Source organism: Meriones unguiculatus, chromosome 9 (assembly GCF_030254825.1).
Source record: "Meriones unguiculatus strain TT.TT164.6M chromosome 9, Bangor_MerUng_6.1, whole genome shotgun sequence".
Lineage (NCBI taxonomy): Eukaryota > Metazoa > Chordata > Mammalia > Rodentia > Muridae > Meriones > Meriones unguiculatus.
The window spans coordinates 8,593,431-8,616,566 of record NC_083357.1 but is presented as its reverse complement, the minus strand read 5'-3'; the positions used below and the strand labels follow the sequence as shown (position 1 = coordinate 8,616,566).

The 23,136-nt window shown below is 40.1% G+C and overlaps 1 protein-coding gene and 1 non-coding gene across 8 annotated transcripts in view; one reads left to right on the top strand and one right to left on the bottom strand.

Annotated features, from left to right (window-relative positions):
- Positions 1–23,136, bottom strand: part of Sfmbt1 (Scm like with four mbt domains 1) — a 110,392-nt gene that overhangs the window by 28,482 nt on the left and 58,774 nt on the right. For 6 of the 7 annotated variants that reach the window (XM_060390794.1, XM_060390793.1, XM_060390795.1 and 3 more), the window contains 8 exons: positions 18,961–19,055; positions 14,774–15,014; positions 9,503–9,591; positions 6,696–6,942; positions 5,876–5,964; positions 4,756–4,857; positions 3,101–3,251; positions 149–231 (listed from right to left, as the gene is read on the bottom strand). In XM_060390794.1, the coding sequence (XP_060246777.1) occupies positions 149–231; positions 3,101–3,251; positions 4,756–4,857; positions 5,876–5,964; positions 6,696–6,942; positions 9,503–9,591; positions 14,774–15,014; positions 18,961–19,055 (1,097 nt within the window). Of the gene's footprint in view, positions 1–148; positions 232–3,100; positions 3,252–4,755; positions 4,858–5,875; positions 5,965–6,695; positions 6,943–9,502; positions 9,592–14,773; positions 15,015–18,685; positions 18,771–18,960; positions 19,056–23,136 lie in introns of those variants that run through there. The other variant, XM_060390797.1, reaches the window with a different exon arrangement.
- LOC132656663 (U6 spliceosomal RNA) lies at positions 21,192–21,294 on the top strand. Its single transcript, XR_009594382.1, has one exon. It is a non-coding gene; the product is annotated as a U6 spliceosomal RNA (small nuclear RNA).

Genomic DNA, 23,136 nt, shown 5'->3' with positions numbered 1-23,136 from the left:
TAAATGAGTTTTCTTAGGACTACTTTACAGTTATCAACAAGGTAGTTATCTGGGTTACATGAGCTGATTAACTTGGAAGTAACAGTCATAAAAGAGTCAGCAGCACCACAGAAGCCCAGCGGGGGAGCAGCGCTCTGAGGGGTCTCACCAGAGGGAAGCACTTCTGGGGAGCAGCTTCTGCACCGCACTGTTTGAGGTAGTCGGCCCAGTCAAAGTCCTGGCTCCGGAAGCCTACAGAGACAGAGAGCAGTGATTCACACCCAACATGCCTGTGACTCTAGCATTCCACAAGTGGTGCGCTCACAACTCCGAACGCCACTCTCATCAAGTGGAGGGGTACTGTATATTTTTCATGCTAAGAAACTGAACCCAGGACTGTATATAGCTAATTTTATAAAACAGAATAACTCTGGGCAAATTATAATTATATACTAAAATTCATGACGTAAGTGTTTAAACTTCCAAGTTTCAAGCTAGATTTTTTTTAGAGCAGTATTTTTGTACGGCTAGTTACTGGTAATTTGCCAAGAGTTAAAAAAAAAAAAAAGTTATACAGCATTTCTTTTTTTATACAGAAATTTTGCATTACTCATTTTATTAGTATTTTTAATCAGTAAGAACTTTTCATTGATAAGACTATTTGCGTTCTTCAACATGTCTTACCTAAAACCAATATAATGACTTTTTTTTTTTTTTAAAGACAGGGTCTCATGTAGCTCTGGCTATTTTGGAACTCATGCAGCCAAGGCTGACCTTGAATTCTTGACCCTCTTGTGTCTACCACCTTCCAGGTTCTAGGATTATAGGCATATACCACCACACCCTTGTCTGATGAAATACTCTTTTGTTGTTGTTGCTGACATAGAATTTTTTTTTGTTTTGCTTTGTTTTTCGAGACAGGGTTTCTCTATGTAGACCAGGCTAGCCTTGAACTCACAGTGATCTGCCTGTCTCTGTTTCCCTGAGTGCTGGGATTAAAGGCGTGCCCCACTAAGCCCAGCTCTGATACAATGCTGTTAATACTGTTTTCAGATTCATGTACTACAGAATCTGTCTAGTATTCTCAGAGACGGAGAAGTTAGTGTTCACAGAAATGCAGCTGGATATGAGAAATAATTTCTAAACTCCCCACTAAAGTAGGATAATTGTGGTTGACAAAAATTAACTGAGCATCTCAAACTACTAACAGAAAAGATTTTGACTGCTAACAACACAAAGAATTGATATTTTATCTAACAGATGTGTCTATTACTCAACCTGATCATTATATATTGATTATATGTATTAAAATGCTACCCTGTACTCTATAAATGTATATGTGCCAATTAAAAAACATTTTAAAATTCTAAATGCTCTGATATAGTCTGAATCATATATTCAACTCAGACTAAAAGAAACAACTCTCTACATCAATCTATCAAAGTTCTTGGCAGAACCACCTCTACGCTAGTGTCTGACTCAGCCCCATCTGTGTGGGAGGAGCTGCACGGCTGAGGTCCACTTTGCCTAAATTGCTGTCTCAAAGCTTAATCAAAACTGTATCTTCCTACAGGCAACAAGTCCCTGATATTCCTCTTCTTGTTCAAACAAAAAGGGCCTCGGTTCTCCCTTTGACCCTATCTCACTTCCTGACAAAACATTCTTCGACATGTTTCCTTCTTAAATATTTCTACTTTGTCATTTTCAGTTACACAATTCACTACTTCCCCTGTGTTTTCAAGGTCAACTGACTAGTCTATAGCATGCCCCAAACTCATGCACCCTGTTTTTTGTTTTCACACAAAGGTAGTAAACAGTGCCAAGAGCGTGGTGTATTATGCTCCTTCCTGCAAAGCAACAGGTTCAATGCCGCACATTCCCACCAGGTACTCCTGTGTTGTGCTCACTGAGGACAGACAACCTGGGAAGTTCTGAGGAGGTCTCCTCCCATATACCTCTTAAAAGGCTAGACTATTTCCACCTCTGCCTTCTCAGTGATACATCCAATACGTGTTCATAACAAGCATTGTATAAATGCTTTGATCAGGTCAAATATCGTATTTTACAAAGTTATAAGAACAAGTAAAATGAGCTGTTACTCATTTTAGATCTTGATCATAACTTCCCTCTGGTTAGTCACCTCCATAACAAGGCCTTAACACCTAAGAAGATCATCCTTATGACCCACCCTCACATAGACATACCTGGAAAGAGAGAATCCCAATCGAGGGATGCCTCCATCAGGCATCCCAAGGGAGAGTCTGCAAGGCATTTTCTTGATTAATGTTTGATGTAGGAAGGCCTAGCCTACTGCTGGTACTGCCACCTCGGGGCAGGTGGTCCCAGGTTGTATAAGAAAGCGGTCCGAGCAAGCCAAAAGGAACAAACCATTAAGCAGAATTCCTTTACAGTCTCTACTTCACTTCCTACCTTGAGTCCCAGCCTGGACTTCCTTCAGTGGCGGGTTTTAAGTTTAAGATGAAATAAACCATTCCTCTCCAAAGTTGTTTTTGGTCCATGTCTTATCACAGCACCAGGGAAGCAAACTAGGAAACCTACCCCTCTGTGACTTTCCAACAAATTCCAAATGGAACAGACAAGGGAATCAGAACAGAATCCAGGCTTCAATCTCTCCTAGCTGGCTATACAGATACATGTCAAAGAATGAGAACACACACACACACACAAGTACATTTTTAGCTTGTGACTTCAAATATTACAGAATGAACTGGGCAAGGTGGCACACACCTTTTAATCCTAGCACTGAGGAGGCAGAAGCAGGTGGAGCTCTGAGAGTTCAAGGCTAGCCTGGTCTATATAGCAAGTTCTAGGCCAGCCAGAGCCAGTAAGACCCTTCCTCAACAAACAAACAAATAAATAAAATTATGGAATCTAGATCATTTATCTTGGACCTCCAAAATACACAAGACAAGAGTTATAAAAGATCTTGACAATCATCCAATATATATCTCAAAGGCTAAGGCTGGTAGATCAGGAATTTAAGGCCACCAAGGATCATTTAGTGAGTGTGAGGACCCACTCAGCTATATAGTGAGACCCTACATAATTAATAATGATAATGTAACTTTGAAAAACCGGATAGAAGAACTCAAATCCATACCTGGAGGAGGGCTGATATGTAAACCATTCTTTAGACTCCACTGCACAGGAAAAATGCCAGGACTGTTAGCATGGCACACAAATGATCGCCTTGTATGGTCTTCTGGTCGAAGGTCATCCATTTCCACTAGAAAGTACTTATCATCAAAAACCTGTAAAATTAACAGAAAAAACTGACAAACGGCTTTATATTATACACAGAATATATGTTAGGTGTTATATATATGTGTGTGTGTACACACACACATATATCTAATATACATAGAGTAATACACATATTTGTACTTTCCTTGGCACAATCAAGCTTATACAAGTTAATTTATACTCACACTGGATTATTAAAATATTCAATGGTTCTATGTCAGGTACTATTTAGATAAATATCTTTCATATATTTACTCAGTTTTACTTTTTATAACAATCTAATGAGGCAGATACCATTTTCAATTCCATTTTTCAGGTAAGGAAAATGAATTCAAAGAAAGGTAAAGTAATTTACCCCAGGTTACACAGTTAAAAAACTGCAAACCCAAACTCAAACCATGTAATTGGGTTGAAAGCAAAATTTAGTTTAAGCTTAGCTTAGTGGTCAACTACATTACTGTCCTAACTTCAAATGCCAAAATGAGAATTAATCAATGTCCTTTGTGTCCTAAGCAGCCCGTATCGATCCAGAATCCAGAGAAAAGTTGGTAGGTCTCAGTCTCACTCTCTGTCTTAAAGATTTATTTTTACTTCATTACGTACATGTGTGCCTGCCTGTGTATGAGTGTATATATGCCACAGGGGAGCACGTGCTGAGAAGGCCCTAAAGCTGTAATTATAGGTGGTTATAAGCCACAGCACTTGGGTGCTGGGAACTAAACTGGTCCTCTGTTAAAAGCAGCTCTTAACCACTGAGCAACTTCTCCAGCTTCCAGAGAAGGTCTTAAGACTATTTACAGTCTCATTAATCTCTCATTGCTGACAATAATCTTCCACTAAGTCAAAGATAATGTAAATCTCATCAAGTCAGATAATTAAGCATCCTAGTAACTACTCCCATAGTAAATGGGCTTCTGCTCTAGTCCTCAACAAGCACCACAGATCCCACATCAATCAGTAATTGCACCTTGACAATGTATTCAGCTCCTGTGCTTCCTCTTAACAAAAGCCTTAATTCTGTCAGCTGTTGGAGAGATTAAAGTCTGATTCCAGAACACATAGCTGTAAATATCTTATTGATGATGCTAATTTTGTGAGTCCCACAAGTCTCTCTTTGCTCCCCAAACCCTTCCCCTGTTTAGGTAAGTGATGGCACTGCCCAGATTCATACTTTATAAACACTGTGGCCCAAATATTAGTCAAGTCCTTTCTAGTTACACAAAGTAAGGCTTGCCTCCAAACAACATTCCCTCTACTATTTTGATTCCCTGACCCTGCTCTGCTTTGGCTGTATAGAACTACTAATCTCTGAAAAAGAAAGGGCATACACACACCAAAAACAAACAAACAAAACAAAACAAAACAAAACCCTGTACAATACAAATATACAAAAGTGATTCTGGCTTTACAATGAATTGTATTAATAGAGCCTACAGATCAAATCATCATAATTTCCTCAACTAGTCACTCTGATGGCAATTCTTCCCAGAAGAATAATCATTCCCATTTCACCTTAGCAATTGTAGCAGGAGAAATCCCAAAAGGAGACCATGGGTCCACAGCTTCCAATTTCATATTTACAGAAAATTCATGAGTTCCAATAACTTGCTTATCCTGAAATACATACAATAAAAAATAGAGTATATTGTACACTGATTAATTATACTCACATGTTACCTGAACAGTTGTGATAGTTACTCATCATTGCCAGTTAGACTGAATTACAATCACTTAGGTGGCGTGTTTCTGGGTGTGTCTTTGAGGGTATTTCCAGAGAGGTTTGACCAAGGAGAGAAGAGCTATACTCTGAACCCTTATGAACTGTGGTCCTGGACTGACTAAAAAGGTAGAGATTGAGCTGAGCACCAGCATTCATTTCTCTTTGCTTCCTGACAGCATGTATATTGTGACCAGAAACCTCAAGCTCCTGTCTCCATGCTTCCCGGCCATGACAGTCTACATCCCTTCAAACAAAGAGCCCAAACAGACCCTTCAGTCCTTAGGTTGTTTCTGTCACAGGTGTTTCGTCAAAGCAACAAAAAAGGTAATCTAGTTAATTAAAATAACAGAATTGTTAAGCTTCTGGTAAATCCTGTAATTTATCTTCCTGGAAAAATCTATTCAGAACAACAACCCATAGAAAGTTCCTCTCCACATCTGGAATTCAATGGGCATCTGGAAAAAAAAAATCAAATTTATTTCCTAACTAGTTAAGGTTCTGTAGTTAAGACTAGAAACGAAAATAGGACAGTGGTGGTGCACACCTTTTATCCCAGCACTCAGGAGGCAGACAGATTTCTAAGTTCAAGACCATCCTGGTTTACAGAGTGAGTTCCAGGACAGCCAGGGCTACACAAAGAAATCTTGTCTCAAAAAGAAAAGCAAAATAAAACATGATTACAGGGGGAAAAAAAAAGACATTCAATAGCTCTAGGACGATCTGGAGAGAAACCCAGGTAATTGCTGGGAAACAGGGTGATCATCATCCCTCTAGTCTGACCCCTCCTTTCCACACCAGAGGCCACAACACTCTTCTGCTTCCAACAATTATTCTTCATTCTCTAACTCGCCTAATTGCTATTCTCTATTGTAAGGAGAAAAATCTATATTTGTCATGAGTTTCTGTTTTTACCTTAAATAAGTAAGAGGGTAATGGTTCTTCCTCTTTCACTTTGGCCAGAATCTCTTGCCAGTCAGCTTCATTTTTCAGATGCCTGATGGCTTCAGTGAGACAAAACAGCATGTTTTAAGAGGAAAAACTTTATATACAGTTCAACTTCTGAAAGCATTCACATAAACAGAAGTACTTTCTACTACAGGATAGGAAAGTATCCAGGCCTTTTAAACAAACCTTCATACAAAAGAATTTTTACCTTAACCTCAGAATTAGACTCTGTTTATGAGGCCAGAAAATTAAAAGTTTGTTAAAGTATCTACAGTAAGAGCAGAGGTACTGCTGTAGCCCATGAAATTATGTAATAAATACCCAAAATGGATAACATAGTAATAAATGCAAGTGAGAGGTGAAGTATTGGTTAGAGGAAAATTCTGAGGTATAATCAGTATGCATGCTAAGTTATAAGTGTAATAACAAAATCAAAGAGAAATATACACTTAATGCAACTACTTTGTACAAATAGAAAACACTTTATGTGAATTAAAGTTTTCAAAATATGTAGACTACATTTCAGCCTCACAGATATTAATAATAAAATAACAATGGGCCAGGCGTGGTGGTGCATGCCTGTAATCCCAGCACTTGGGGAGACAGAAGCAGGTGGATCTCTGTGAGTTCGAGGCCATCCTGGTCTACAAAGAGAGTACAGAACAGCCAAGGCTACACAGAGAATCCCTGTCTTGAAAAACCAAAACAAACAAGCAAACAAAACCCACCACCAACAAAGAAAACCAACAACAATGGACGTTTATAGGAAAGTGCTGTTATTCTTCACCTATTGGGGGCTGGAGTTCATATCCTTGTTGAGCAGCCCAGCCAATGTGATGAAGAAATGGATCTAGGTAATACAACCAGTGTTCAAAGCCATCACAACTTTCAAGTCCTTCATAGCGCAGCTTCAGCCGTCCCCCAATGTTCTCCACAACAGTGACAATCCAAGTGCTCAAAGTGTCCCGAAAAGCTTGGCACTCTAGTCTGGATCCCGGAGCAATGAGATCTAAAGGGTTCCTTCCATTTCGGAGCTGTGTGTTTAAAACATCACATTGGAAAGGTTAATGTTTCTTTTTAAAAGCCAAGTTCTAAATTATTTCAAACTAGCCTTCATATTGTTTTACTCACTCCAAAACAGTGGCACCAAATTACATTGTCTACAGATATCCTCCCACAAAATCACTTCTGGATGATATGAAAATGTTTTTTTATAAAGAAAACCTTACCTATGACACAATAAAATTATTTTAAACAGTATCTCTAGATTATTATTTCATTTAGTATCATTTTTTTTTTTCAAGACACAGTTTCTCTGTATAGCCTTGGCTTTTAGGAACTCGCTCCATAGACCAGGCTGTTCTCAAACTCAGAGATCCACCTGCCTCTGCCTCTTGAGTGCTGGGATTAAAGAGGCATATGCCAATATTGCCTGGCCTGGCTTCATTTAGTGTAATTTTTTTTAAATGGAGTTCTGTCTGACTGTGAAAACAAATATGATCACCATTAAAGAGAAAATCAAGCATGCCCACACTCTTCTATCATCCTAAAGACCAGACCACAGAGAATACTTGGTACACACACTACACACAAGTCAATATCTACTTCTGCTTCTCTTAGTTCTGGGTCTTTTTGCTTTTTATCTTTTTTCAAAATGTATCCTGTTTTTCACTTATAAGATCAGAGATCTTTTTTTAAAAAAAAAAAAAATTATTTATTATGTATCTAGTATTCTGCCTGCATATACACCTGCACGCCAGAAGAGGGCACCAGATCTCATTAGAGATGGTTATATGCCACCACGTGGTTGCTGGGAATTGAAGTCAGGACCTTTGGAAGAACATCCAGTGCTCTTAAGTGCTAAGCCACGTCTCCAGCCCCCGCGGATCTCTTTTTAATAGAGCAAATAGGTGTAAGTATCGCCTACCTTTTAAACTGTTCTTAGTATTTTGCATTTAAGTGAGCAATAATATATTCACTCCTACCGGGATTTTACTTGCTTCTGATTCTTTTTACCCTTTCCACAATGTTCTAATGAATACAGTAACAACTTTTGGTTACAAGGAAAGGAAAGAAACAATTAGAGTCTAGATGAATGGCTCAACAGTTAGGAGCATGCCTTGCAGAGGACCCGAGTTTGGTTCCCAGTACCCATGTCAAGTGGCTCACAACTGCCTAGAACTCCAGCTCCAGAGGATCTGACGCCCTTCTTGGCTCAGCAGGTACTCAGACTCACGTGTACAAACCCACACTCAGACACATATAAATACACAGAACTAAAAATAAAACAATAAGCTGAGCATGGTGGTACACATCTGTATCCTAGAACTCAGGAAACAGCAGCAGACACATTTCTGTGAGCTCAAGGCTACCATGGTCTAAATAGGGAATTTGAGGCTAGCCAGGGCTACACAGTAACTGACACACATGCAGGCACACAAACACCAAGAAAAAAATTTTTTAAACTTAAATTGTAATATCTACCTATGTACTTAAAACTATAAACTGGGCATGGTGCACACCTGTAATCCCAGCACTTGGGGAGGCAGCAGGCAGATCTCAGTGAGTTCAAGGCCAGCCTGGTCTATATACTAAGTCTAAGACAACTAAGACTATACAGAGAAACCCTATCTTGAGAAAATAAACTAAAATAAAACTACAATAAAGAGTCAGATTCTCATCACCCATGTAGAGTATGGAGGCAGGCAACCATAAGCCCAGCACCGTGAAGACAGAGCTACGAGGATCCCTAAAAGGCTTGCCGGACAGTCAATCTAGCTGTTGAGTGACTTCCAGGATAAGTGAGAGACTGTCTCAAAAAATAAAAGGGACAACAACTGGCACCCAATGTGAACCTCTGACCTGTACATGCACACATACAAATAGAAAAGAGACTCGAGGAAACTTAATTTGTAGAGCAGTTACCTTGGGCTCATGTCCCAGACTACAGGAGTGGAGATGGAGTTAAAGAACAAGAACATTCCAGCTCATTTGGAACAAGTTCATTCCTAAGTCATCACTTAACCAACACCCAACCCCCATAGTTGTGGTTGGCCTGGAACTCTTTATGTAGAGCAAGCTGGCCTTGAACTCAGAGATTTTTGTCTGAGTCTGCTCCCTGAGTGCTGGGACCTAGTATAAGCTGCTCTGTGAAGCTTTCCTATCTAGATGTATAAAAGAAAAAAGAATACATTAATAGCTACAAGTTTCAAGATGACAGAATCATGGTCAATGCAGGACAGGATATTATATTTGCTCATTGTTCACAACCTCATTTATTCATTTAATATTTACTAGGCATTTGAGATGTGTGAGACCCTGAGTAAGGATAAAAGATTAATCTGAGTATAAAAAACTTTTAGCATTGTTTGAAATAGAGTGCTCACAATAGGCATGGGAGTATATATCAGTAGAACCAGAAAAGGCTACTAATCCAAAGCTTCTCAGTACTAAGTGCCACTTCTGAAACTAAACATCCCAATTCTTTTGCTTATGACTTTAATAACAATGTTTCTTCTTCTTAAAAGTAAATTAGCAATCAATTTTGCATTCCTTGCAAAGGTTTTCCATACTGGTTTAAGCAGTGATACTCACGCCCTCTAGCAGAGATACAGGAGGACTGAAGGCTCCTATCAGGGTCTGCTGTAGAAATGCATCCCAATCAGATACTTTATTTTTGATGCCTAAATGAGAGAAAACATGGTTATTACTTGTGTTAGCCATAGAACACAAAGAAACTTGACATACAGAAATGGCTTAAGACTGGAGTGGTGGAACACACCTGTTATCCCAGCACTCGGAGAGGCAGAGGCAGGCAGATCTCTGTGAGCTCAAGGTCAGCCTGGTCTACAAAGTGAGTCCAGGACAGCTAAGGCTACAAAGAGAAACCCTGACGGGGCGGGGGGGGGGGGGAGAGAAGGGGAAGGTATATTTATCATTTAAAAATGAGTATATTGCTTCTTTGAGAGCTTGAATAAATTAAACAAAATACCTCTAAACTCGCCTACCCTATTCTCTACATAGCCATATTCTGGCTAGTTTTTTGTTTGTTTGTTTTTTGCCTTGATACAAGCTAGGGTCTTCTGGGAAGAAGAAACTTCAACTGAGAAAATGTTCCCATCACACTGGCCTGTACAGTCTGGCAAGGGGAGGGTAAAAATATTTCATAAGTGATTTATATTCTTCCACAAAGAGGTACATAAGGTCTGGCTATCCATCCTTCTGTGACATTAATAGCTCTTTAAAAATTGTGTGTGTGCATGTGTGTCATGCGTGTATGATATAACTGTGTTTACAATCAGTGTGAGCATACACAGGAGTCCAACAGAGAATGCCAGGCATTCCTGTACCGTTTTCAACTTGTTCCACTGAGAATAACTCATATTCTCGTTGTCTTACTTATAACTCTTCTTTAACTAGAGAGCAGCTATCTTATTTTTGTCGAGTAGGCCAGCTAGCTGGCCAGCCCTGCGGGTGCTCCTTCTCTTTGCTTTCCACTGTACAAATGTTACACGCACACATAACCATTATGCGGGTGCTGCGCTCTAAGCTCAGGTCCCTCCAGTTTGCATAGCAAGCACTCTTACCCACCGGGCCATCTTCACGGCCTCAAACAGCTTTTAATTGTCACTATACAGGCACTACATATAGACTCTGATTCATTGTTCATCAATTAATCAAAATGTTTCCTTAAAGAAAAACTAAAAGTAAAATTTATGAAATCAGGATATATTGATGATTCTTTTATTCTTTCTCCATATTTCCTTTTAAAATACTCAGTTGGTTCCCTGGCATCTACCAAAAGCCATCAATGAACTTTTTGCTTACAAATTTTACTATGAAGTCATACACAAATGACTTCATATGGTTGCACAGCCCCTGCAGCTGTTGTCCTTATTAATGCCCAAACTGTCTCTTTGGTCAGAGGATGTCTCTTGAGGTTGGTTCCTGAGTCCTTGTGTTATAACAGTCATGACAGCATGGCAAGCGAGTTCTGGCTCATTTGCATATTTCCTAGCCCGAACCAGAACCAGCTGCTTCTCTAAGGAACTGCAATTTGTTTCAGTAAAAATAGTATTTATTTAAAGTCAGATGTGGTGGCTCACAAATGTAATTCCAGCAACTGAGAGGTGCAGGCAGAAGAATCGAGTTCAAGATCATCTTTGGTTATACAGTGAGTTTTAGGCTAGCCTGGGCTACATGAGACCCAGCCTCAAACAATAACAAAAATGGTAATTAAAGACACTAAGTGAGTGCAGCTGCCACTGGGCTGTTTCTAGGCCCTTTCAGTGTCTAGAACTAAAAGAATCTCATTTGCTGCTTCTTTAAAAGATCATACATGTACTTACCTTCTTCTATACGAACTATATTTCTTTTTTATTCTATATAGACTATATTTCTTTTTTATCAGGCCAAATAAATTAGTTTTTAATTAGGCATTATTATTTTGCTTTATTTGAAAGTATACCAATAACTATTTCAATACCATCAGTTCTACAACCAACACTATGACCACTGAAACAAAAGGTTTTTGTTTGGGTCCCTAAATACACTCCTACTAGGAATGGACATGCAAATCACATCTTACAGTCATTGAAAAAATTTTGTGGCTACCCATCGAGTTCTGTCTACACACACAAAGTTTTATTTTGCTTTGTGAGAGAGTTGCTTTTTAAATTTCAATTTTGTTTCATAGTCACATTCAGAAAATTTCTGATCATCTTTACCAAACTCCTTTCATATAACTTTTCTATATTATTTCATTTATTTCTAAAATATAAATAAATATATACACAAACACATTCATGTGCTTTCTTATGCTTATAGTCTAGATTCATTTTCTTTTTTTCTGGTTTTTTAGTACTTAAATGTGTCTGTGTTGACCTCTGAGGGCACCAGGCACACATTCATACACAATAAAAATTGCAACAAAAACAAAAAACATACAAAACTCCACTCATACACATAAAATTTTAAAAATAAAAATAAACACCAAAATTGTGAGTTTATACCACTATTCACATGCTCCCCTCTACTGCCCCCTATTTGCTTTTTAGTAATAACACTCTATCTACATTGTATTCTTATATGTACCAGGTATCTCTTTATAATAATAAAAATCATTCATTTGGTTTCCTAAATCCCTTTTTTTTTTTTTTTCCAGAGACAGTTTTTCTGTGTTACCTTGGCTGTCCTGGAACTCGATATACAGACCAGGCTGGCCTTAAGCTCAAGAGATCTACCTTCCTCCGCCTTCTGAGTGCTGGGATAAAAAGCGTGAACCACCATGGCCTGGCTTGGACATGGCAAGAGAAAGCAACATGCAGCTCAGAGCTTTCTCTTTTTTCTAAAAATGTTAGCATGATTAGTAAAAGTAAAAAAGATCTGAAGATTAAATAATAGCACTTTACCAGACTGACTTTTCTGATTTGGTATTTTACTGCTCTGCTCAGGAATGTATTTTTAGAAATACATTACAGTTTCTATGAGTAAGAAGGGCAACATGACTAAAGCCGATTCTCAAACAGTTCTTTAAAAGAAGCCTATGGGGGTAGGAAGAAAGGATGAAACAAATGTGGCAAAACATCAACAACTGGTAAAACATAGTCATCAGAATATTTTTATACAATTCCTACAAATTTCATGTAAATCTGAAACTAAATTAAAATAAAAAGTTATAAAAAGTCCTAAGGTTTCTTGAATCCACAATCTCTCTTCCTTTCTCTACCTTCATCTTTTTTCTTTTAATTTTTTTTTAATTTAAATAATATTTTTTACATTTACTTACTTTAAATACTGGATGCTTTTACCTATGTATATGTTTGTGTACCACATGCATTCCTGGTGTCCACAGACATTAGAAGAGAGCACCAGATTCCTGGGTATTGTAGTTTTGAGCTACCATCTGTGTCTTCTTCAGTTTCTATGGCCTCTGCTACTAGGAATCTTGCTTGAGTACCCCTCATATCCTCCCAGGAGCCTACCCTGACTTAGGTCTCCAGCTTTTCACAGAAATAAGGCCACCTTCAGTTTCTCTTTACTCTACAGGCCTTCTGTCCTCTTGCCCTCTCTCTCCCCAGGTCTGATCTCTACTCTCTTAACTCTCTGTGATCCCTTCCTACCTTGTTCCCTCTCTTCAACCACTACCTCTGTCTAGGCCATCTCCCCTTCCAAGTGAGATTTATGCATTCCTCCCTTGGCTCATTTATGTTACTCATCTTTTGGTCTGTGCCTACAAGATGTACAGGGATAAAGACAGAGCAGACAGAGCAGAGACTGAGGGAACGCCCAAGCAAGGCCTGGCCCAACCAAAGACCCACCCTATCCGAGAGTGCCAACCCCTGGCACTATGAACGATGCTCTGCTAAACTAGCAGACAGGAGCCCGACAGAGCTGTCCTCTGAGAGGTGCCACCCAGCAATGACTCAAAACAGACATCAAGGTTCACAGCCTTGGGCAATTCACAGGGAGTCTTGTGGAAAGTGAAAGAGAAAAGGACCTGGAGGTGACAGGAACTCCATTAAGACCAACAGAGCCAACTAACCATGGCGGGGGGGGGGGGGGGGGGGGATTTGGGTTGCTGAGACTGAAGCGTCAACCAAGGACCATGCATAAACTGGACCTAGGCCCCCTACAAAGATGTAGTGCATGAGCAGCTTAGGCCTCATGTGGGTCCTCTACAGACTAAGTTGACAGCCTTTTGATCATTTTCCCCAGGCATGACTGCCTTGCCAGGTCATAGGGGAAGAGGGCATGCTCAGTCCTGATGCAACTTGATGATGAGCTGGGAAGGATGGGAAAGGAAGCTCCCCTTTTGGGGAGAGGGAAAAGGAAGGGATTAGGGAGAAAGAGTAGACTGGGAGGAGAGGAGGGATGGGGCTTCAACAAGGATGTAAAATATAAAAAATATTTATAAAATAAAGAATAAACGAATTACGCTGAATTAAAGAAAAGAAGAAGTTCAAGGCTACACAGCAAATTAAAGGCCAACTAGAGCTACAGGAGACAATGTCTCAAAAAATAAATAATAACTAAAATAAGAGGCTGGAGAGATTGCTTAGCAGTTAAGAGCACTGACTGCTCTTCCTGAGAATCCAGGTTCAATTCCCAGCACCCACACAGCAGCTCACAACCAGCTCTAACTCCAGTCCTGGAGGAACTAACATCCTCTTCTGGCCTTCTCTGATTATAACAGAACAAGGTCCTGCTTTCTCGAAGAGCTGGCCTCTGGATGCTTTCTCGAAGAGCTGGCCTCGGAGGACCCAAGACTGGGCCTCTTGGCACAACCCCTCACCAAATCAGAGACGAAGACTAATGAAAGGCATGACCAAACAAAAACCTGTAGAGTACTGGGTCTGACAGAACATGTCTGTAAGCCCAGCTACTTAGGAAGGAGAAGCAAGAGGATAGCCAGTTGAAAGCCAGCCTCGGCTAGACAATAATGAAAGCATAGCTTGGTCAACTCAGCCATATCCTGTCTCAAAATAAAGAAGTTTTTAATAGGAGGAAGAGGCTGGAGAAATGGCTCAGCAGTTAAACACAGAGTTTGATTCACAGCACTTTCATGGCAGCTCTCAACTGTCTATAATTTCAGTTATAGACAGGAGATCTGAGACCCCTTCTAGTACACACATATGCACTCACGCTTAACACACACAGTAAAACAAGATAAATCATGGAAAATATGATTTCATTTTAAAAACAAGGAAATGTGCATTACTCACTATGAAACTTTTCATTCAAAATGTTAGCATAAAAAGCTTCATAAATCTATGTGAGAGTAGACTGAAAAACTTAAGGTCATGACCAATCTAAATTTTCTTACAGCAATCTTCTATCACACCTTGAAAAGAAATATTTCACTACCTTCTGGAGCTTCAAGGGTCTTCTTATTCTGCCGACACCACCCAATGGGATAGAGGCCAGTTTTCCTGATATCACACCAGAAGTCTGCTTTCCGGTCTTCCCCATAGCCTTCATAACGGAGCAGGAGCAACTGCTCACAGGCAGTGATGACGGTGGCAACCCAGTAAGTTTCAGGGTCTGTTTTCACAGCCACCTCTAGCTTCATCCCAGGAGCAAATCCATTTTGCAAGCGTATGTCCACCTAAAGACAGAAATGTTATTAGGCAACAGATAAACATATTACATGAGTGTTTCTCCGCCCCAAATTCTTTTTAAAGACCTAACATTTCTGAAGCACTAAATTGTAACTCATTGAAGTGGTCTACGAAAAAAAAAAAATAAACAGAAGTAGCTACAGGCCTTTGTCCCACATGACAGTAATGAAACTTGGTATTTTTAACAACGTAGTCCATTATGATCATAGAAAGTGTCTTCTAGAAAGCATATACATTACTAAACATTCACATTTTCATAACTTTCAACATGGCTTCAAGTGACAACAACAACAATTTAGGAAGCCATAACAGGGAAGTGACAAAAGCCATAGAGGTAATAAACCAGTAGTGGTACCAATAGTATGTACTACACGAATGCAGGACGCCACACTTCCAGTGTCACAGTCCATGCTTCTGTCAGCTACTCTAACAAAGTGCTCCAACGCAGAGGAAAAGTTACATGGTGACAAAGATACAGATTAGCAATTCAAAAGTACATTAAGTTAAGTATATGAACACACTATGGATAATAACAGCCTCTGTGGAAGAACCTACACATAAAAGAGGGAGGAGAGATGAACCTTGTCATTCTGAAGTGGAAGCAGGAGTATCTAAATAAAAATACAGTATTGGTAAGAAAGCAATATAGACATGGATATAGGTGTATTAACTCTGAACTCAGAGGACCATTCCAATAAACAAGAACAGGCAATCATGAAGAAACTAATGGTTACAATTCTGAAAAAATAAAAATAAGGTAGGATCCTGAAATATCTTGTAATAAACAGAAATATTAAAAAAAATGAACACATGTCAAAAGGAAACAAAAGGCTCTTCCAATGGTGACAGTGGCAAACCAAAAGATAAATGCAGAAAAAAAAATGATGGAAAAATATGGGCAGGTCATTTCCAACTAGGCCCAGCACTCAAGACACTGAGGCAGGACCATGAACTCTAAGCCTGCCTGGACTACATTGAAACCTTACCACAAAAAAAAAAAAAAAAAAGAAATGAATACAATTGTCATTAGACAAGCATCATATTAATAAGCATGGCAAGCAAGAATTATTGTCAGATACTAAAACTACTTAGATAAAAAACATATTTGCATAATCTCAAAGGATTGCTCTATAGGATTTTATCAACTGCCAAAGGCACACTGTAACACTGCAATGAAGAAAACTGACAGACAGCACTTTAAACTGATCAAAGTTAATATAACTCCTGTATCATCAATAATGGAATTACATATGCTTGTCAACACCATACCAAAAAAAAAACAAACAAACAAAAAAAAAACTTTCTTTGGCATGCTTGCCATATCTGCATTTACTTAATTAATTGGGGTTAATTAATCCTGCATAAAATAAGTGATAGGTAACATACATCCTTCAAGAGTCAAGTTCATGAAAGAAGAATGATGACAAGAGGAGACTCTGGATGTGACAGATAAAGTAAATAAAGGGAATGAGGAGAGATAAAGTACCTGCCCCCAGCCTTGAGTGTCTTGAGTTCAACCCTTGGGAGAACTCCTGCAAGTTGCTTTCCAACCTCCGGACATGCACTGTGGCACACATATTTATACTCACACAGATTAAGTAAAGATGTAATAAAATTTAAAAAACAAATGGAAATGTAGTCAAAATCACTGGAAAATGAGAGTGAAGTCCTTAAATGAGCCAAAAGCAAAGTCTCATGTTCTTTCTTTTTAAATAAATACATAGTTTTCTTAAAATAAAAAACTTGACAATATAGTGTGAAATTAACATTTAAAAGTTTTTTCTCAGAAATCTAGCACATGCCCAAGACAACTTTATACTCTAGGACAGATCTAAACAATACCAAGAACTCATGGATCTCATGATTTAAGACAGAACATGTTGACCATCAGTTACTTCTGAAAATTCTGTTTTAGATTTTCAAGGGAACTAGTATCCCAATATGCAGATAATTTCCTGAGACCAGGGCTTTGGAAATCATTCAACACTTAAACAGACTCAATTAAATTTGTGCTGCCCATGACTTAATCTTGCCAGAAAAAAATTCAGAGTTTAAAGTTCAAACAGTAAGGAAGCAAGCGTTTCTACCCTAAGAGCACAGCACCACCCCTTCCTATTCCCCAAAGCTCCCTTAGCTCCCCTGCACTGCTTCGCTCTGCCTGACAAAATGACACTGTAACCGTATCACTGGAGCAAGACTTGTACTGTTTTAAGAATCAGTACCACTGATACTGACCGGTCTGCCTCTGTCTACTCTGCAGTAAAACAGTAAAAGCCTTCCCTCCAAGGAGTCTTCATCTCCCATGTGGCCAGCTTGGTTGCCCTTTGAGAACACTCAGCTCAGGCAGACAAGCACCTTAGCTGGAGGGCTGGGGTCTTTAATTACAGCTAGTAGGCAGTCTCAGTCCTCATTTTCAGTGTCAACAAAATCTTGTGAAAGATAAAAGAATCTGAATAGAGAACCACAGATTACCATTTCCCTAATCAGCCCTAAATTTAAAAATAATCCTTCCCATGCCAGGTGGGGTGGCACACGCCATTATATCTAGCACTTGGGAGGCAGAGGCAGGAGTCTGAGGTCAGCCTGGTTAGTACAAAGTACAGCCAGGGCAATTACACAGAGAAAGCACTCTATCTTGAAAAACAAAAAGCAAACAAAAATTCTACTCAATCTTCCTTTCTCCACATCCCATTCTTCCCATCCCCAGTTAGGAAGATTGAGAACCACTGGCCTAAAAATCAACTGCAAATCAAATGTAACTGAAGGAAGGGACCAGGAGGTCAGGTTCCATTCCAAGTAGCAGTAGAACTTGGAAGCATCTGCCACATAGTTCTGGTTTTAGAATCAAGAATAAAGGAGAAAACATGTAAACACCATCCCCCAAAGGTTAAGGAGAGCCACTAAGGCCAGGTGTATGGCAGGCCCAGAGAGAGCCGTACCATCAAGCTGTGAAAGTGAGGCCTGCGTTGAAGACCCCAAGATGCTGGAGATGCCAGAACCATGGACTATCTGCCAAAGAGAGCTGCGGACAGGAACACCAGCCCAAGAGAGGAGTGTTAAAGTCAGCAAAGCTAGAAGGACAAAGGCTGTCTAGGCTCTTTAACATCAGACATAGAACTATAGGATCTGGAATTTGTCCTGCTAGGTTTTGGACTTGCTTAGCCTTGTATTTCCTCACTTATGCCCCCTTTCCTCTTTTTTGGAATGGTAATGTATATTCCTTGTCAGTATACATTAGAAGTATGACATTTGCTTTTTGATTTTTATTAATTTACAATTAAGAGATTGCCTCGAGTCTCAGAAGTAACTTTGAACTTTTAAACAGTCTTGATACCAAAGACTATGAGGACTTCTGAAGTTGGGCTAAATGCATTTTGCATTATGGTATGGCTATTGGCCTATGGGGGTTAGAGAGGGGAATATGGTAGTTTGAATGAGAGTGGCCCCCAAAGGCTCACACTTGAATGCTTAGACACCAGTTGGTTTGCAAAAGATGAGGATGTGTGACCTTGTTGGAGAAGGTGTGTCACGTGGGTGGGCTCTGAGGTTTCAAAAACCCACCCCACTGCGGTTAGTTCTCTCTCTGCCTTGTGGCTATCATCTCAACATGAGAGTTTGCAACCTGCTTACATGTTGCCCCACCATGTTAACCACTGACCTCCGAAACAGTAAGTCCCCAACAAATTATTTCTTCTGTAAATTGACTTGGTCATGGTGCTTTGTCACAGCAGTAGGAAAAAATTCTAAGGCAAAATACAAAGATTAAAAGAAAAGGGGTAAGCCAGACATGGTGGCACACATCTTTATTCCCAGCACTAGAGAAAGCAGGTAGATCTCTCTAAACATGAGGCCAGCCTGGGTTACACAGTGAGACCCTGTCTCAAGAGGAAAAAAGAAAAAGAAGGAAAGAAAAAATCAAGGGTTATTGCTTACATGTTTAAATGATGCATAGGGAACAGTGGTGGAGCCTGTCTCTTCCAGATAATCTTCCCAGTTGAACTCTACTTCTTCTACACCAGACCCAAGATCTGAAAAAGAAAACAAAACAACAAAGTAGTATCTCCAAGTAAACTCAAAGGCATATAAACAAGCTTCCTGTAAAACAAATTAACTGATTTTATACACAAAAAATTGAGCAATTTTTGTTTAATGGCAGGTTCCCTAAGTCAGTTCAATTCAACCTAACAGTCATTTGAAACAGTCTCTCTTGCTGGATGTGGTGGTTTGACTAAGAATAGACCCCACAGGCTCGTATATTTGGATGTTTGGTCGTTAGAGCATGGCACTACTTGATAGTGATTAGGAAGTTGGAACAAGTGTGGCCTTCTTGGAGAAAGCGAGTCACCAGGGATGAGCTTCTAGGTTTCAAAAACACAAACCAGACTTAATAAAGTCAGAGATCTGGGAGACCTGCCCGTCCAGATGTAGATGTAACTCCCTCTCCAGTCCCATGTCTGCCTGCTCCCCACCATGTTTGCCACTATGAGGATAATGGACTAAACCTCTCTAAGTGGACGCCCGTCCAGTTTCACTGTTTTTCTTTAGAAGAGCTGTTGTGGTCATGGTATCTCTTCACAGCAATAGAACACTGACACTGGGGACAGGGAGGACTAAATCTAAAGTTTACACAATGGATCATGTAAAACCAGTGAGACTATGAAGCTATTCGTATTACTTTGAACTCAAATATATAGTACCTGTTGTCTATTCTCCCTGACTCAAGCAGCAGGGACAGATTTCCCTGCCCTGGACTCCCTTTGTAAACTCTGTAAATCCTCAGGCAGGAAAGCGGCCAGATCCCTGGCTGAGGAGCTCTAGCAGCCAGGCCCCACCCCCAGACCTCTCTGACTTCAGTAACTGCAGCAACATTCCAGCCCCTCAATAGGACACCCCCCCCCTCCAGGTTATGCTAATTTTAGGTGAAAAGTCTAAAAAAACAAGCCACCAACACCTGAGAAGGAAAACCCATTGTGTAAAAGTACAATTTCTGTATCTATTCCTCCATTGAGGGACATTACAAATCAAAACAACCCTGAGATTTGACCTTACACCCATCAGAATGGCTAAGATCAAAAACTCAAGTGACAACACATACTGGAGAGGTTGTGGAGAAAGGGGAATCCTCCTCCATTGCTGGTGGGAATGTAAACTTGTACAACCACTATGGAAATCATCTGGCACTTTTCTTAGATAATTAGGAATGGTGCTTCCCCAAGATCCAGCTATACCACTCCTAGGCATATGTCTAAAATATGCTCAAGTGTACAGCAAGGACATTTGCTCAGCCATGTTCATAGCAGCTTTATTCGTAATAGCCAGAACCTGGAAACAACCCAGATGGAAGGGAAGGAGGAAGAAACAACCCCATCAGTAGACTCAGAGAGGGGCAGAGAGGAGATGAGGGAGAAAGGGTGGGATTGGGAGGAAATGAGGAAGGGAGGGTGGGATAGGGAGGGAATGAGGGAGGGAGCTACAGCTGGGATACAAAATGAATAAACTGTGACTAATATAAAAAAATAAAAAAATTAATTAAAAAGAAAGAAAGAAAAACCCGGGCTTCCCAGGCTCAAACTTGAAATCCCACCAATTCTCACCCTGGAAATCTCTGCCCTAGAAAACTCCACACCCTAAGAAAGCCTCTATAAAGGCTGCATCTGCTCAGTTCTCTGCCATCCTCTCCATGGAGCAGGGGCAGCCAACCCTGGATTTGTCCCCTACATCCTGGACCCTCCCAATAAATCTCTTTTATGAGATTTGCTGTCTGGTGTGACTCATTGGAAGAAGCCAAATTATAATGAGAAGAAGGGAAGAAACAAAGTAGAGCAGGGCTGAGGCTCCTGAGGTCCTCGGCTCACCCAGGGATACTCCCCAGCCACCTCATGTGATTCCTGGGCTCCAGGGTCTCAGGATGCCCTTGCACTGGAATACTTCAGAGCTCTGCGGTTCCTGTGTGCCTGTGTCTCAGGATACCCTTCATTGGAATACTGTGTGTCATCAGAGCTGTGTGGTTCCTGGGCTTCCAAGTCCCAGGACACCCTCCTATCCGAGCAGGAAGGTCAACAGTATCTAACACCAAAATGTAGGATTCTTAATAGACATCTCAAATTTACACTGTGATTTTGATTCTGAGTATTCTGCAACTGAGTAAAAATATTACTAGCCATGCTGACTTCAGCAGCCCATGCACTAAACTGGACTGATAAAGAGAAGATTAGCATGGCCTCTGCAAAGGATGACACACACATTGGTGAAGCATTCAAAAACAAAGAATGAATGAAAAAGAAAGAGGAAGGGAGGAAGGGCGGAAGGGAGGAAGGGCGGAAGGGAGGAAGGGAGGAAGGAAGGAAGGGAGGAAGGAAGGAGGGAGGGAGGGAAGGAGGGAGGGAGGGAGGGAGGGAGGGAAGGAAGGAGTCCTATCCAATATCTTCACTCAATCCAGAAAGTGTGAACTTAATTTCTGATGCCCTTCCCTTTTTATTCAGCCTTATACACAACTCAATGAAGCATATCCTAAATATATTTCTCATGATATCCATTACTATCTCTAGAGCAAAGCCTATTCATATATCTTTTACCTTTCACTCATATAAAGCTGCAAAGGCTCTACAGGATCTGACCTACCCTTCCACTTTTTATGAACCAGGTCACAACTCCCTATAAATTCAGCTCTAGGAAACCTGATGCCCTCTGGCCTCTGTGGGCATTGCATTCACATACACAAATTCATATACAGTCATATACATAAGTAAAACCTTTTTTAAAAAGCGGAGCTGGAAGCTTCCCCCTTGCTGACTAGTTTTACATAACTAGGAGGTGCAATGTAGGATGTTGAAAAGTTATCAACACTTTTACTCAGCCATGGGTCCAACAGGTTTCAATACCAAGCATTGTTTAAGATGTGCACACTGGTGCACTAGTGGCATGAGTATTGTGGGGAAATAGATTGCTTTCTGCTTGAATATGAAACCTGTTTCATACGAAGAAAATGTATAGCTGGTAAATCTGATCAAAAGCCCATGTCTGGGGAGGTCAGAGGCCCTAGTGAGAAAATCTCCCAGTTGTTTTGCTAAATGAATATACTATGTCCATTAAATCACCTTATAAACATATTTCTTTGTGCACAAACTATCAGCTTTGGTCAAAAGCTTATTTTTGCCATCTGAGACTCACAAGTGGTCAAAGTGCTGAGAATAAATAAATGCTCAAGCATAAATGAGGCACAGTATTACTCACTCTGTGAGGCTCAGAGAACATGGTAAAAAAGAGGGAATACAAGAGCCAGAAGAACAGATGGAATGCAGTGGAAAGTGACATAGTCATTGCATTCATGAATTCACAGTAGCTGTGAGTACACATGTAAGAACTACACAAGCCTGGGCCCATCAACATTCCATAACAGAGGAGAGAGGGAACCAGTAGCCTGTACCTTTCTCTGAGGATCTATAAAGATAGTGGTTGCCAGGGGAGGAAGAGGAATTTTTTTCAGCGGTGTAACCAATGGCAACTGCCCATGATGCTGTAAATAATTTTTCACCACTGCTCTTATAAGCTAATTAGACTCATTGGATCACCAAAAAGAAAAAGGCATGAAAGTAAACAAGGCAGTTGTGAAAAGAATGGACATAGTAGAGTGTTAACAGGGGAGGAATATGACCAAAATGTAGTACACAGCTGTATGAAAATCATCTTAATTAAATAAAACCTACTACTATGTATAATTAATATACATGAATTAAGAAAAAATATATAAAAATGGTATGGCCACTCTGGATAACAGTGCGAGTTTTATCAGTATGCCTATCACTTTTGAATCACACTCCTGACTGTAGAATGCTCAACCCCACATGAAACATCTACATCACACAGCCTCCTCCCCAAGGCTCAGAGATCGTGAAATTGTGATTTCAACAAGGGTAAAACCTGTACAAAACCAAGCTGGCCAAAATCCCAACACAGGTGCAGAAGGGCTCACAAATACCATCATCAGCTAAAGAGCTACTGGAAATTAATGGCTGCTGGAAAAGGAAAGTCAGTTCTCTTTGGATGTAGCCCTCGATAGGTTGCCCATGTTCTAACAGATAGCCCTGTTCCCATGCACATACAGGCAGC